Here is a 15,556-nt window from a genome sequence, read left to right on the forward strand (position 1 = left end):
ATGGCATGCAACAAATCCAAGTGCCGGGTGCTGCACTTTGGCCACAGCAACCCCATGCAGAGCTACAGGCTGCGGTCAGAGTGGCTGGAGAGCTGCCAAACAGAAAGGGACCTGGGGGTGCTGATTGACAGCCACCTAAACATGAGCCAGCAGTGTGCCCAGGTGGCCAAGAAGGCAAATGGCATCCAGGCCTGCATCAAGAATAGTGTGGCCAGCAGGAGCAGGGAAGTCATTGTGCCCCTGTACTCTGCATTGGTTAGGCTATACCTTGAGTCCTGTGTCCAGTTCTGGGCCCATCAGTTTAAGAAGGACATTGAGACACTTGAATGTGTCCAGAGAAGGGCAACAAGGCTGGGGAGAGGCCTTGAGCACAAGCCCTATGAGGAGAGGCTGAGGGAGCTGGGATTGTTTAGCCTGGAGAAGAGGAGGCTCAGGGGAGACCTTATTGCTCTCTACAACTATCTGAAGGGTGGCTGCAGTCAGAAAGGAGTTGGTCTCTTCTCTCAAGCAACCAGCACCAGAACAAGAGGACACAGTCTCAAGCTGTTCCAGGTGAAGTTTAGGCTTGAGGTGAGGAGAAAGTTCTTCACAGAGAGTCATTCGTCATTGGAATGTGCTGCCCAGGGAGGTGGTGGAGTAACCAACCCTGGAGGTGTTCAAGAGGGGACTGGACGTGGCACTTGGTGCCATGGTTTAGTCATGGGGTCTGCGGTGACAGGTTGGACTTGAGGATCTTTGAGGTCTCTTCCAACCTTGGTGATTCTGTGATTCCATCCCAGTGGCTACTTTACATCTGTCACAGATTTGATGGGTGTGAATTTGTGCTCCTGAATCTGCTAGTACAGGGATCTTGCCTACCATCAGGCTGCATGTTCGCATCTCATTCTGTAGTTTCTTCTCCACAATTTAAAACAAACTTCAGTGTGGTCTATCCATTTTTAATATTGCACAATTTGCTGAATAACAGCATCCCAATTGTTTTAGCCTCTGCCTTGCTGACTTTGATCACTTCCAACTCCACCACTCATTTCAGACACCACTTCAAGAAGTCTGCTTCCCTTTATCTTCTGTAGCTCCTATAGCCACCTCTTGCAAGAAACCAAAACTGGTTACAGTACCCAACATACAGACAGGTCCCAGCTTCCACACAATGTTGCTTCCTGCTCATTCTCACTGTCTTCTCTTATGATGGGCAATGTTTCATCCAGATTTCTTGGCAGCTGCGACTAACCAACAGTATCGGCAAACCATCAGTGGCAGATCCAAGAACTGTGAGTCAAAAGGTCACATTTTCACTTGCCAGCTGCTTTACAGAATCAGCACAGAAAGCAGATCTTGCTCACTCTAAAATTACACAGAATATACAAAACATTTACAAGTGAGTGGAATAGGAAAGCCTGTAAAATCAGGAAACAGGGCTGTCACAAAGAGCAAAGTCAATATTCAACAGTTAGTTCCAGCTCCAGCTTCCATTTTAGCCCACATTCATCTACACTGAAAAATTCAACCTTGATTGAAAAAGCTTAGTATTTCTCTAAACATATTATGTATGTTTCACTACCATGAGTGAAAAGGCCCAAGTATGGTAGAACACTTATGCACAAAGCTTCATAATGAAGACAACGAGCGAGTACACTAAAACCGGCAAATTCAGTTGTATAAAGGGAAGGATAAAGAAAAAGAAGCCTTTCTTTCTGGAGAAGTATCATGGAAACTGTACTGCACAAAAAGCATTTAGTTTCACCTTAAGTCCCTCATTTAAGAGAAGCAGGGAAATGATGCACATTTGCATCTCTATATCGTGCTTAAAAGTCCTTGAAAATTCTGAAGGAAATCTCCAAGAAAAGCTTCAAGTGTTTCAGTTTGATTGACAACACAGACATTTTATGGCTTGTGTACTCAAATAAAGATAGGCAAGCACAACAGTTGTTCACTGAACCACACAGAGTAGTCCAAAATGAAAATTTTAATTAAAATATAAATCAGAGGATAATTATAATCAGTAAGAGCAACACTTCCTATTCTTATTAGCAGGTCAATCATTCTTGACTTCTTCAGCACAATTCATTTTCTCAGTAACTGGAAATGGAGTACTTAAGCTCCTCAATTTACAGAGATTATACAGACAGAAATTCCAACATCTTAAAAAAATCCCACACCTACACAACACCAACTGAACACATATACTGTGCATAATGTGCAGAAGAACAGGCTCTACTGAAAAGATTCTCATTTTGTTTTGTGGTCCTTCTCTTCCATCCACTATGGGACTCAAAGCTTTAATAAAGTTTAGTAGCAAAGACAAACATCTCGCACAACAGCAAAGAACACAAAAGGCCCTGTCTTTAGAGAATGCATATTTGCCTCAACAGGGAGCATCAAGTTTTTTCAACCGCACTGTTATGAGTTAAAGAGTGCTAGATAAGCATTTCAAAGCTAACCTACAAACTATGTGGTCCAAAGAACAATTCTCTGGACATCTCAGCTGCTAGAAAGATGATGCATACATGTGGGAGCAGGCACTTTTCACGGGTTAATTATAGCAGAACAACAAAAAAAGTCAGCAGTCTAGCAATTCCATCTCTTCAGAAGACCACAGAAGATAACCGCACTAGTGCTACCTCTAAATCCCAGGGAGTTGTTTCAGGTTTTTCTTGGTTGGTTGGTTTGGAGAGGGTGGAAAAAAAAGTATCAGACATTGTGATAAGCAAAAAAGGAACACAGGTCACACAGCTCATCAGCAGGTGTGGTCCAGCATTGCAGGGCTGTAGAGGCCTGATCACATCCACTTTCTAGAATTTTGAACAAGTTTTTAAGGATAAACAGCTTGTCCAAGTCTTACTCCTAATAATTTATTCACACAGAATCACAGAATGTTAGGGGCTGGAAGTGACCTTGAGAGATCATCCAGTCCAATCCCCCTGCCAAAGTAGGATCATCTATACCAGACCACACAGGGACTCATCCAGGCGGGTCTTGAATGCCTCCAGAGAGGGAGACTCCACAACCCCCTTGGGCAGCCTGTTCCAGTGTGGGGCAGCCTGTTCCAGTGTGTGTCACCCTCACAGTGAAGTAATTTTCTCCTGTTTCTATGGAACTTCCTATGCCTCAACTTCCACCCATTGCCCCTTGTCCTGTCATTGGGCACCGCCGAGAGGAGCCTGGCTCCATCCTCTTGGCACCCACCCTTTACATATTTATAAATATTAACGAGGTCACCCCTTAGTCTTCTCCAAGCTGGAGAGCCCCAGCTCCTTCACATACATTCCACACATTTGAACCAGTCAATTTTGTGACTTTGGAGTTTCAATTAAAGAGTCTTAATGCTTCACTGCTTTCCCTAAAAATACCTTAAATACTCTTTCCCTTAAATTCCAAAACATGGCAACTGATTCAAAGTATCATGATCAAACTGGACAACTGACCTCAGTAACACCCACACCTCTCATCCCAATTGTTTTACACTTTACTGAAGGCATCACTCATCAGAGATAACAAGTATTTACACTAACCATTACCAAAGCAATGCTTTAATGTGAGCTTGTGCTACTTGCCAAAGAAAAAACAACAAACAAAGGAAAAACCCCAACACCTTATTTTCTGCAATAAGAAGATAACTCAGCAATTGATATCGTGAGCATCCTCTCATCAATAACCTTTCCTCAAGGCTGCTCTAAGTAATCTTTTCAGATTAATCACAGAAAAGCAAAAAAACATTCAATAACTCAAGCTACACATATATTTTTACTAAGGACACGATTCTGACCTCCCCTACAACAGTAATTAGCCAACAGTAACAGGATTACTGTTAAAAGGTAAAATGTCGTTCACAGCTAGAATGGACAAACTATGTTGGTGAATGCACAAAGTGACCACACAACAGTTTGGAGAGCAGTAAAAAAAAAAAAAAAAAGAAGAAAAATTTTGGAAAGACATGCCTTCCAAGAAGCATGTCAAGAAGTGTCAAATAATTGCCAAGCACCATGAACAACTATTCAATAAAAAGAAAAATGGAATTCAGAATAAAGTAACCTACAGGTTATTAACTAGATTTCATTCTGTCTACACCAGTTGGGAGGCTTGTTTTCTAAACTGTTCTGTCCTTTTCACACAGTTTTGGAGGGCTAGAGTTGAGGGGTGATTCAGCATCTAATGTTTTGGCTACAGAATGACTAAGAAGTAAGTTGGACTGTATTGGTTTTAGGCTAGTCTTAGTCTATGACAATGGAAACTATGTTCAAGTGGAATAAACAGTGAAATGTTAAAATGGAAATGGATTTTCCACTTCCACTGTAAATCTCAAAGCTGTAAAGCATTTGCATCCTGACATGCTGTGAGCCCTGGCTGTGCAAATCTGAAATTACCTCAGCAAAGAACAGAAAAAGTTACTTGTTTTCATCAAAGACACAGCTGGTAAGGGGGGTACCCACTTTACTAAAAACAGCTAGTTGTGACAGTATTTATCCAGGAATTAGGAGACCAAAGACTGAGGCAGCTCAAAGCCACAGCCTTGATTGTGCAATAGCTCAGTTTCAGTAGGAGATGGCAGTGCCTCTCCAAGCTAACAAAGTTGCAAAATTTTTTGGTTCCTTTTTTATTCATAATCTCTTAGGATTACTTTTCTTCTCCATTTGAAAATGGCTTGTCTAATGTGGATGTATGGGTACATATCCATTTGTTTGCTCCCCCTTCCAAAGTAGTTGACACACCTGAAGTCCATATGGAAGTTTGAGGCTATGAAACTTAAGACAACTGAAACCTAAGATAGTGTACTGAGGTCACAGTTAGGTGTGATAACATTACCCATTGCCACATCTTCCTTGTTTTGTCAGCACCTTGTCACTGGGAAGAAAGCTTCAAAATAATCCTAGAATTAGCCATTTGTTCAAAGTTCATTTTTTCCCCCTCATCTAAAAGACTACTAGTAACATCATCTATTAATGTAACACCTATCACACTTTTCTCTCAAACAAGCTGAGAGAGCTCTTACAGTTTCTCTTTTTAAAAGGACCACAAAATGAACATCTAGCTTAGCCACATTACAGACAATTTCTGCTAAGAACATTGAAATCTGAAGGCATTTTATTCCTGTTACAGAACTTCTGCCGTTCTTAGTAGGATTAGAAGACTTATTAGATGTGGCATGTATGCATGCCCCAGCCTGAAGCTGTCCTTTTACACTACATGACTCAAGTGTCACTGCATAGATCAGGTACTTCTTTTTTGGCTTTGTGCATCTTTCAAGAACCTAAAAATACTGCAGTTTCACAAGACAGGCTCAACCATGCCAACAGAAAGAACAGACAGACTCTCCCCTCCTGCACTATTCTTGTGCAGAGTCAGCCTTAATTTTGGCCTACGATGACCTCCAAAGAAAAACCCAAGTCAAGCAACTCAGGTACATTTTGCTGTTTGGTTTTTTTTTTTTCCAGTACAGTACAACTGGTGCTCTACAGAAGTAAATTAGTGTGCCCACACCAAAAAGAAACTACATGGCGGGGGGGGAATAGACAGCTATTGCAACTGCTGTTAATTCTACTGTACCAGTGAGTCAGCGTTTATTCCTGTGAATCAGTTGCAAAGCTGGATGGTTCATCTGCGGCCCTCCAAAAGATCCAAAACCAGAGATGGCAATACAGAAAGTTATATTAACGCACTTTATATTTTGAAAGGGTGATAGTAACCTACTACTGTCCAGTACTACTTCACCTTGACTTAGACAAACACATGAAGAGATCTGAGGTTTATTTCCTTAATCATATAAATTTGCAAAATGTATTGCTATTTAAGCATTAACTGCACCACCACTGTATCCACAAACATATCTCAACATTCACAATTTTTTTTATTCATTTGTGGCTGAATTCTTCATAAAAAAATAAGGAAAGGTGTTTGCAAAAATGCTAAAACTATTATTTCCCTGTCCCTGCCCATGGCAGGGGGGTTGGAACTAGATGATCCTTGTGGTCCCTTCCAACCCCGACTGATACTGTGATTTCAAGAAAAAAAACCCACTATGTTCAAGAGATGAATTTGTCATGGGCAAAAATGCTACATTCTAAAAACTAATGCTAAATTCTAAAAACTCATTAAGATGCTAGGACACCCGGTTGTTTGAAAGTGTCACTTACCATGTTTGCCCTTCTGAACTATTAAAAATCCTTGCTAGGTGTTTCACATGCAAAAAGCCAGTGTACTGAAAACTTTTATCTTTGATCATTAACATGTTTGTATCACCAAAAACATCAGTGCAACTGTCATAACCAACACTAATGCTTATCACTTAATGCATGTTTACTCAATATTTCTTAGTATTAGAAATAGAACTTACTAGATGCAGTTACATCACAACCACTGGATCTGCGGAAAGCAACAGAATTTCCCTAACGTAAATTAGCTCAATCTGTTCAATGACACCAATTACATAGGAGTTCTCCAAAACCAGTAAATACTACAGTAAACATGCTAGATATAAGCTAGGGGTATTATATCAAAGGTAGAATAAACAATATTTAGGGTTTTATTTTCAAGTCACTACTATGCTTGGTACCAGAAGAAAGGAAGCCAGAAAAGATTTTTCTTTGTGCACATTTCCTGTGTAGGTTGACTTTTACATGTTTCAGAGACACATAAACAACTTGACTTTGATTAAGGTTTTCAACCAGATAACACTTTGAGTCGATGACAATGAAGTTAGGATACAGAAAATTACACGCTACCTGATATAATTGTAAAACTATTCACAACACATTCCATTATGCAGCCAAATGGATTGAAATAAAGTGTTTACAGTAGCAATAAAGTGTTTACGGTAGCAATTTTCATCTCTTAACCCTGTTTCTAAAATGCACACATAACTTACATTCACGTAAGACTCTCACACCTTTTAAAAACTACAATTCTTTATTCCCTGTGTAGTGTTGTACCATAGCACATCTACAAGTCCTGCATCACACATCACTTGGAAAGCCCACCAAATCCAGGCGCTACAGTGGCATGGCAAGTTCAGTGACGCCCACTGGTAACTCTTGCTTTTGGCTCCATCTGTCCTGGTTTGCTACCTATCTCTGACTATCCCAGCCAAAGACTGATGACAACCTGACCCCAGATTGATAACCCAAAGCTTTAATCAAGAAAGGCTGAGGGGAGTGACAAGTTGATTTTAATTCTTAAGCAATTCAGCATGTAAGTCCTGCATGCTTTGATAGAATTACTGTGCCTAAATCACTCATATGCACATGAAGTCTTCCTTCATGACTCAGTTATCTGGAAAATTACATTTCAGAGGGAAAAAAGAAAAAAGTGTAATCCCAAGCATTACTGCTTAGCCACTCAGCCAGTTTTATGCACCACAGAAAACAGCTGCATTTCTTTTTCACTGTTTCAGTATAGATTCACAAAACAAGCTTGACTAAGCGCAGACATTTCAGACAAGATGATAATGCACAAATTAAGGTCAGATAATAAAGGGCTAAAAGGTAAAAAGAATCAGAATAACACTGACTGAAGAATTTTTAATATAATTTTCCTGAAGTTGATGCCTCAATAACAATAACAAGCTGAACAGGGGAAGGAAAAAATACAACTGGACTGACTATACCTCTAATAAATGCAAAATTTAAGACACATTTACCAACAGGACTGCAGCATGCAAAATGACTAAGGAAGAAAAAAGGAAGTAAAGCAATAAAACAAAGGTTGGGTAATTTATTTCTGATGTCACATTCCTGCAGGGAAGCATGACAAATTCTTACCCATCAATTAGTCGTCTTTTTGCCCTATAAAGAGAGGACAAAAAAGGAGGAGCAGAAAGCAATACGAATCACACATGCCCATGGCAGACAATTACATAATGCTGATGTACTGCCCGCTCTGCTCAGAACACTTATTTTGCTGCAGTTCCAAGTACTGGCTTTTTTATAGTTGCCTGGTTTAAACATTTTTAATGGCTTTATAATTAAACACAGATGCACAAGGAAGAATAAGATGCAGCTTTAGTGCTATTTCAGAGAGAGATTTGAAAAGAAAGAGGAGCTGAAAGTTAGCTCTATGATTACACATTTTCTGTTTCATCAGAAGTCATACAACTGGCTTGTTGGGCCAAAGCTCAAAACAAAATTGCCTCCTATTCTTAAAGTCTTTAACTCACTCAAAGAAACCACAAATAGTAAGAGCAGTGAGATAGCTCCTTCAGCTTCACAAGTGCTACTGTTACTGCCAGCCACAGAAATGCAAGTCAGTAATTCTTTTGATAATATTGTATGCCTTTAACTCTTAATATTTAGAAAAGAATTTGCCTTGAGTAGAGAAAAACAGATCAGTTAGAAGTAAAGGCAGAATGGGAACAATTGGGGGGGGAAGACAGTGAGCACAGCAGAACTGATCAGATTTCATAAGCTTAGCACTACAGAGAGAGTCATTCACAGAACTAATGCAGTATTAGCCAGGTTAAGTCATATTTTCCTTCTTTATTTTGTCCTTAAAACAGGACACAACTATAAAATAATCTATTGCTTACTACTTCTTACAGCCATTATGCAAGCAAATACCTCACAACACTTAAGATCACATGCTTGAATAACCAGGTGCTAATTAAGTATACGTGCAATTGCCTTGTTCCTTCAATTTTCCAACCCAACACAGTAAGAAAATAACAGTACAAAAACTTCAATGTCTAGCAGGCAAATATAACAGTGAGAAAATAAAACAACATACGCTTTCCCACAGGACAGTAATCAGTAAGGTTGTATTCTAATCTCTGGAGTACATTAAGATGTACTTTCACTGTGATTTACCACAAATTCAATGGAACTTAATGTGCTGTAACAGCTGAGGCTTCAGAGAACGCTTCTGTAACAAAATTCAGTTATATGAACTGACCACAAAGTTTTATGTACACAGAGAATTGAATAGGTCAACTCCTACTGTCAAATATTAAGACTAGCCCTTTTGGAAGGTTGCATTTAGCCAAAACTGGGCACCAGCACCATTACTGGAAGTTCCTAATCAAACATAACATAAAAATATTACAGATGTAATTTATTTCATTGTTCCATCTTACCATTTTTTTTCTAGTCCTTTTAATAACAGAATTAAAATTTCCCTTACATTTGCCTGAAGTTTAATAGCATATACCTTCATGCCTTTTAAAACATACCCAGGTTACTTCAGGCCTCAAGGAAGACAGTGTTTGCAGGCTCTTAAGAAAATGTTCTGCCAGCATTTTTGTTCTCCGTTGCAAAGAAGGAATTACTTCAGAACTTCTGCTGATTCCAAGTTATGGTAGCATGGTGCAAGAAAAGGAGTGTGCTGGAAAGCACTGACCCATAAAGCACTGGGCAACTGACTAGCATCCTAAAGGCATACGTCACTCCTGAGAAGTTGCAGGGCGCTAAGTGCATTCAACAGCTGTATGACAATCTCAGTATACAATTGTCCAAGAACATGCAGAAATTTCCCATGCTGGAAGACTTCCAAACCAAATAGTTCAAATCTATTACTTTCAGGCCATAACCTAAGAACAATCTGAATATCAGTATTTAGTCCTACATACATGCAGAAGTAAATGTGATGACTTCTGTGGACATTGTTCTCACTGCTAAAGCTATAACACACAAACACTAAGATAAGTAATTTCAGATTTAGCTAGAAGATCGCAGGAGAAATTTAAATTACAGACAGCAGCAAAAGTTTCAGACCTCTTTACTTACCTATTACCTCCTTACCTACCTAGCAAAGCCATTAAGTACAAAGAACCGATGGATAAAATAGAAACTTCTAAGGAGGCTGACTGCACCAAAGTAATGATTTTTTGCAAGCAATAATCAGAAAAAGCTATAAAATATTTTTATTATGACTGACATTAAGCAAATGATTGCAAGCTTAGTATAACTGAAATTAAACCAGTAACTGCCAAGATATAAATTGTACTACCGACTTGGGCAGAAAGAAAGATCATTGCATCCCTAAAAGACTGTTTCTGTTGTGATGTTCAGGAAAGAAAGAATGAATATTTAAACTGGACTCAGTAAACTGCAAAGCACTGAAGACTGTTCTTTAGCAAGACAGTGTGCTTGTATGCATCTGTGCCTGTGCATATGCACACATGTAAACAGAGACTTGCTGAAGGTCAGTCTTCTGCATTTTACAGATCCCTGCATCTAATCTTCAGTAAGCCAGGGTACACGTGTGTGCGCGCACACACATTGGCTTAAAAATGACAACACACACACAACCATTGCACGCCATCCCTGTGCCAGATTGCTACAAGCTATTAAACACAAAAAGGGTTGGGAGGAGATGCGCCGCTTCACCCTCAGGCTCGCGTTAACCAGATAACTAATCCTAGCCCGTCTCTTAACTCCACAGCGAGGCTGGCGTGAACCTCTGTCCTGCTTCATCTGTGCTCTCCGGAGGGGCCCGCCGCCTCCTCACCGGCGGGGGCCGAACTCGGGAAAATCCGCCGCCCCCAGACCGGGTCCAACTGCTGAAGGGAAGCCTGGAGGAGGAGAAGGGGGCCGGGCAAAGACGGTTTGTCGAGCAGGCCAGCATCGCGGCTGAGGTCGGCCAGCTGCCCCCTCAGAGGCCGAGTGCCAGGGCTGCAGTAGAGGCGAGGTGAGAGGAAGCAACTCCCCCCGGGGCCGCGTAGCCAGGGCAAGGCCCGGCTGTCAGAGCCCCACCGCCTTCAGAGAAAAGGATGGCACAGAGCCGCGCTCGGGCCCGTACCGGCGGTGGAGGAACGCCAGGACGTCCCTGCCAGGCCCCCGCGCGTCGGAGCCCAGAACCAAGGGGTGAAGGGGAAGGGCGCCCTGGGCGCCCCCTCCCCCGCCGCGCCTCCCCACCCGAGGAGGCGGGGAAAGGCGAGTGAGCCTCGCCGAGGACACCACACTCACCACTCGATAGCGGCTGGCGGGCTGGTAGTGATCCATCCTGGCCGCCCGCGGACACACACAGCCGCGGACGCAGCTCCTCGACCAACCCCGCGTCCCTCGGCCCAGCCGCCGCCGCCCTGGCACGGCCCTCCCCCGCTACGGCCGCCCCCAGCCCAGCCCGGCGGCTGAGCCGGCCCCGCCCACCCCGTGCAGCGCCCCCGTCAGGGGCGGTGCCGGCAGAGGCGCCCCGCACGCACCACCTCCTGCCTGTGACGCGTCGTCTCCTCCCTGTGACGCACCGTCATGCCCGCGCCTGCAGCTCGGGACCTGGCGGCCGCCTGGGGTGGGAGCGGCTGCGGGAATGAAGGTTGTCCTGAGCCTGCGGCGACGGTGGTGGCTGCGCGGGGGCAGGGTTGGCCGCGCCTCCTTCCTCTTCTGCCTCTCTTCTCCACTGTCTTCCGCCCTAGTGTCGCTTCTCTCCCCTTTTTTCCTTTTGGGCTGCTGAGTCTGCGGTTTCCCGCCTGTGGTCATCGCCAACTCTTTGCTCTACTGCCGAAGGCACTGAGGGTTGCTGCTGAGGACTGTTAGAAGTCTTGCTGCAGGCCCGCGCCTTGTGCCGTGCCGGCAGCTGACCTCGGCCGCTTCCCGGGTGTCTGCACCTCAGCCGTTTTCCCACTCCGTTTTTTGCAGTGCTGTTCTATGAGGCTCTTCTGTCCCAAACCCATGCCTTGTTTAGATACTGGTCTGGGGGCAAGAAGAAGCTGGATGTGGCACAAGACATCTTACGTACCTGGAGAGTGATTTTGAATAAACATTTGCTTAACTATGAGTCATAAGTCCATTTGCCCTCTGTTCCTCTGAAGGCAATGCACCTTTCTATAACAAAACTGTGACTTCCTTCTCTCTTAACTCCCCAAAATGTAAATGCTTGTGTCTTTCTATGTTTTCGTCCTCCTGGGCTAAAATGGGTGAAAAACAACTTCATGCATAGGTTGACTCATTCCTGACTTCTCAAGCTGTCAGAGATGTAGCTGTGGTATGAAATAATTCTGAAATAACTGTACATACAGCTCACAGCAGCAGTGGAGAGGAATGTCTGTACGGGTAGCAGATATGTAAGGTATATACTGTCAGGAAAGCAGCTTCTTGCCATCATAAATGGTTTGCACACAGAACTTTATCCTGTATTCACACACACAATCACAGAATGTTAGCCCAGAGCCTTGCCTTTATCCGGGCCTCTTGCTGATGTGGAGGCTGACCTGCAAGGCAGGGTAAGCGTTTTTGTGCAGGCAGTCATTACTGATAAGCTGGGTGATGACTGAGGGAGTGAAGTCCCAATATGTGTGTGTAGGAGGACAGAGAAGTGGAGAGTGAGCTCAGAGTTTTGTTTCTAGATGGGAGTGGGAGTGAAGACATACAAGATTATGAGGGAGGAGGAGGTGGAAGCTTGAGGCTTTCTGCATGCACCCAGGACCTAACTTGCAGCCTGTATCTGTCTAATGCAGAAGTTTCTAAAGCTACCCAAACAAAACAAGTTTGGGAATTGTAGGCCTACTCCATTATTTGTTACATTTGTTACATTGCTAAGAACTCTGTTGTACATCAAAAGCCCAAACAGTTAGGAAACAAAGTTGGCAGAGAAATATAGCTTAGAAATGGATTAATATTATTTTCTTAACAGGATGTCCTCCTTTTCCCTCTTTACCTCTACACATAATGGAAGTTTCTATGTTTAATTGTTCAGTCTTAAAAGGAACAGTTGTTGGTAAAGGTCACATCAAGTTTAAGAATAGTACTGCACTGTGCTTCTGTTACCAAATAGAAGAAAAGTCTCTTAATTATAAAACTAGATTTCATGAGAAATAGAATTTGGACCATTCACATAATATGTTTAACCTACAGCTAGAAACAAATTTCCCCAAAGTAAACTGTTTCTGAAGTGTTGCATCGAGGCCAGGCTGGATGAGGCTTAGAGCAATCTGATCCATTGGAAGGTTGTCATTGTACTGGTAGAAGGCTGAAAAAGGAAGGTCATGCATTTCTGTCAGATCATTGTCTTTTCAAAATAGTGCTATCTGAATATTTTAACTGTCTCGTTCCAGAGGGTTTGGATATGGCATAATACTAATCCATAATGCAAAGTAATCATGAAGCACTAAGGAACCTTTAATCACAGAATGACTGAGATTGGAAATGACCTCTGGAAGTCATCTCTTCCAGCCACCTCTGCTGAAGCAGGGGCACATAGAGCTGATTGCCCAGAACCATGTAAGGATAGCTTCTGAATATCTCTGAGGATGAAGACTCTACAAGCCATCTGGGCAATCTGTGCCACTGCTCACTCATTCTCACAGTATTTCCTGATGTTCAGAGGGAAAATCCTGTGTTTCAGTTTGTATTGTCACTTCTGGTTCTGTCAGTGGTCACCACCAAAAGGGAGCTTGGCCTTGTCCTCTTTGCCACACCCCTCAGGTATTTATACATGAGAAATGTGTATTTCAGAATTCTTAGAACTTAGAGGAGCAAGTTATGTGGACTAAACTACTTTAATACTAGTTTTAAAAATTACTTTTTCAGTTTGACATTCTTAAACCTTAAGGGCTTATAGTGACAATAACAACCTTGTTATCTACATACTACCATAAACTGTTTATCATAAAAGATCTGTATTTAGAATAGAATAGAATAAACCAGGTTGGAAGAGACCTTCATCCAACCCATCATGCAACACTATCTAATCAAACAAACCACGGCACCAAGCACCCCATCAAGTCTCCTCCTAAACACATCCAGTGATGGCAACTCCACCACCTCCCAGGGCAGGCCATTCCAATGGCCAATCACTCTTTCTATGAAGAATTTCTTCCTAACCTCCAGCTTAAACCTCCCCTGGTGCAGCTTGAGACTGTGTCCTCTTGTTCTGGTGCTGGTTACCTGGGAGAAGAGACCAGCCCCCCTGCCTGTCTGCAACCTCCCTTCAGGTAGTTGTAGAGAGCCTCCTCTTCTCCAGGCTAAGCAACCCCAGCTCCCTCAGCCTCTCCTCATAGGGCTTCTGCTCCAAATCCCTTACGAGCTTTGTTGCCCTTCTCTGGACACGTTCCAGCAACTCAACATCTTTCCTAAACCAAGGGACCCAGAACTGGAACAGGACTCAAGGTGTGGCCTAACCAGTGCTGAGTACAGGGGCAGAATGACTTCCCTGCTCCTGCTGGCCACACTCTTCCTGATACAGGCCAGGATGCCATTGGCCTTCTTGGCCACCTGGGCACACTGCTGGCTCATGTTCAGCCTGCTATCAAACAGTACCCCCAGGTCCCTTTCTGCCTGGCTGCTTTCCAGCCACTCTGACCGCAGCCTGTAGCACTGCATGGGGTTGTTGTGGCCAATGTGTAGTAGCACATGAACAAAATAGTGTCAAAATGACATTTAAAATAAAGTAGTGCTTAAGACTTGTTTTAGAAAAGAAGAAACATAATTACTGTTACTCAGCAAGTTTACAACAATTTAAACTTTGCTCCACCATGGAAACAAGCCAAGAAAAGAATCTTTTCATGATCGTAATAGCTGTTGCAAGCTCGGGTCTGTAAGAAGTTGACTTGAAGGAAGTGATCTGAATTCAAACAAGCATGAATGTCATTGCACAAATTAAAGGAGCACAAGACTGTTAGCGATTTTAAACTTGTTTTTCATTCATTATTCAATCAATAGGCAGCAAATAAGAGAGCCTTTTATTTTTCACTACTCAATTTGTTTTCTGATTGAAGTTACATACTAGGTTGAGTTCAGTACTAGGCTAATTTCATCTTACGAAACATACATAAACTCAACTTGTGTTAGTCTACAATTTTGTACTGTTTTAAGTAAATATTGTGCTATCTGTCCTACTTTGCTGTACCATATAAAGAATTTAGAATAAAAGTGGTATATTTCTGTCTGAAAACTGAACAACAAAAAAATTTCAGGTTTTGTAGCATCATTTTGCATTATAGATCATAGCATTGTTTTGTTCAACCTCTAACACAAATAATGTCAGTGGGGAATAAATAGATTTTTTTTTTCCCAAATGTAAATCTAATCAAATTAATGTACCTAATTTGCTGACAAACTGACCTGAAACCACACTCTGAATTTACAGACTGTTTTCCTCACAGTTTTCAAATTCCATCTATAAACTATTCCATTTAAATTCCCTGCTTTTAATTATGTAAACTGAATAAAACTTGAAATCTCTATATGGATTTAGATAGCTTCTTTAAGCAAGAAGTTGGCTAAAAGGAACCACTGGGGCTGAATTTCCTAGAAAGAAACAGGAGGGGGTTGGCTTGCTTTTCTTCATCTTTTCATCTCTTTTAGGCAACGTTGGCAATGCCATAGCCACCATTAACAGGAACACTGGACTACATTTGAGATTTCATAGCTGAATACAGGTTTCCAATTATATTGTCATCATCTTCATTCAGTGTGTATACATCTGTATAGTTTTGAATGTCCAGATACTATCTGTGGATACAGCTTTAAAGGTCATTACCCTAACACAGGGGTCAGAATGGGAAACATCTCAAATATTTGCCTTGGTCTAGGATGGATTTTGCAGTCTACATGGATCTCAGTGCTGCCACAGCTATTTCCTGTTGATCATAGAGACAGTTTTAAACTAGTTCAAGTATATTCTGACAAGCCCT

At 42.2% G+C, this 15,556-nt stretch overlaps 1 protein-coding gene across 3 annotated transcripts in view; it reads right to left on the reverse strand.

Annotated features, from left to right (window-relative positions):
• Positions 1-11,040, reverse strand: part of NDFIP2 (Nedd4 family interacting protein 2) — a 48,665-nt gene extending 37,625 nt beyond the window's left edge. For 2 of the 3 annotated variants that reach the window (XM_054162989.1, XM_054162990.1), the window contains exon 1: positions 10,893-11,040. In XM_054162989.1, the coding sequence (XP_054018964.1) occupies positions 10,893-10,928 (36 nt within the window). In that variant the 5' untranslated portion in view covers positions 10,929-11,040. The remainder of the gene's footprint in view (positions 1-10,892) is intronic. The other variant, XM_054162991.1, reaches the window with a different exon arrangement.
• Positions 11,041-15,556: the final 4,516 nt, after the last annotated feature.

The sequence above is a fragment of the Dryobates pubescens genome, chromosome 7, assembly GCF_014839835.1.
Source record: "Dryobates pubescens isolate bDryPub1 chromosome 7, bDryPub1.pri, whole genome shotgun sequence".
NCBI lineage: Eukaryota > Metazoa > Chordata > Aves > Piciformes > Picidae > Dryobates > Dryobates pubescens.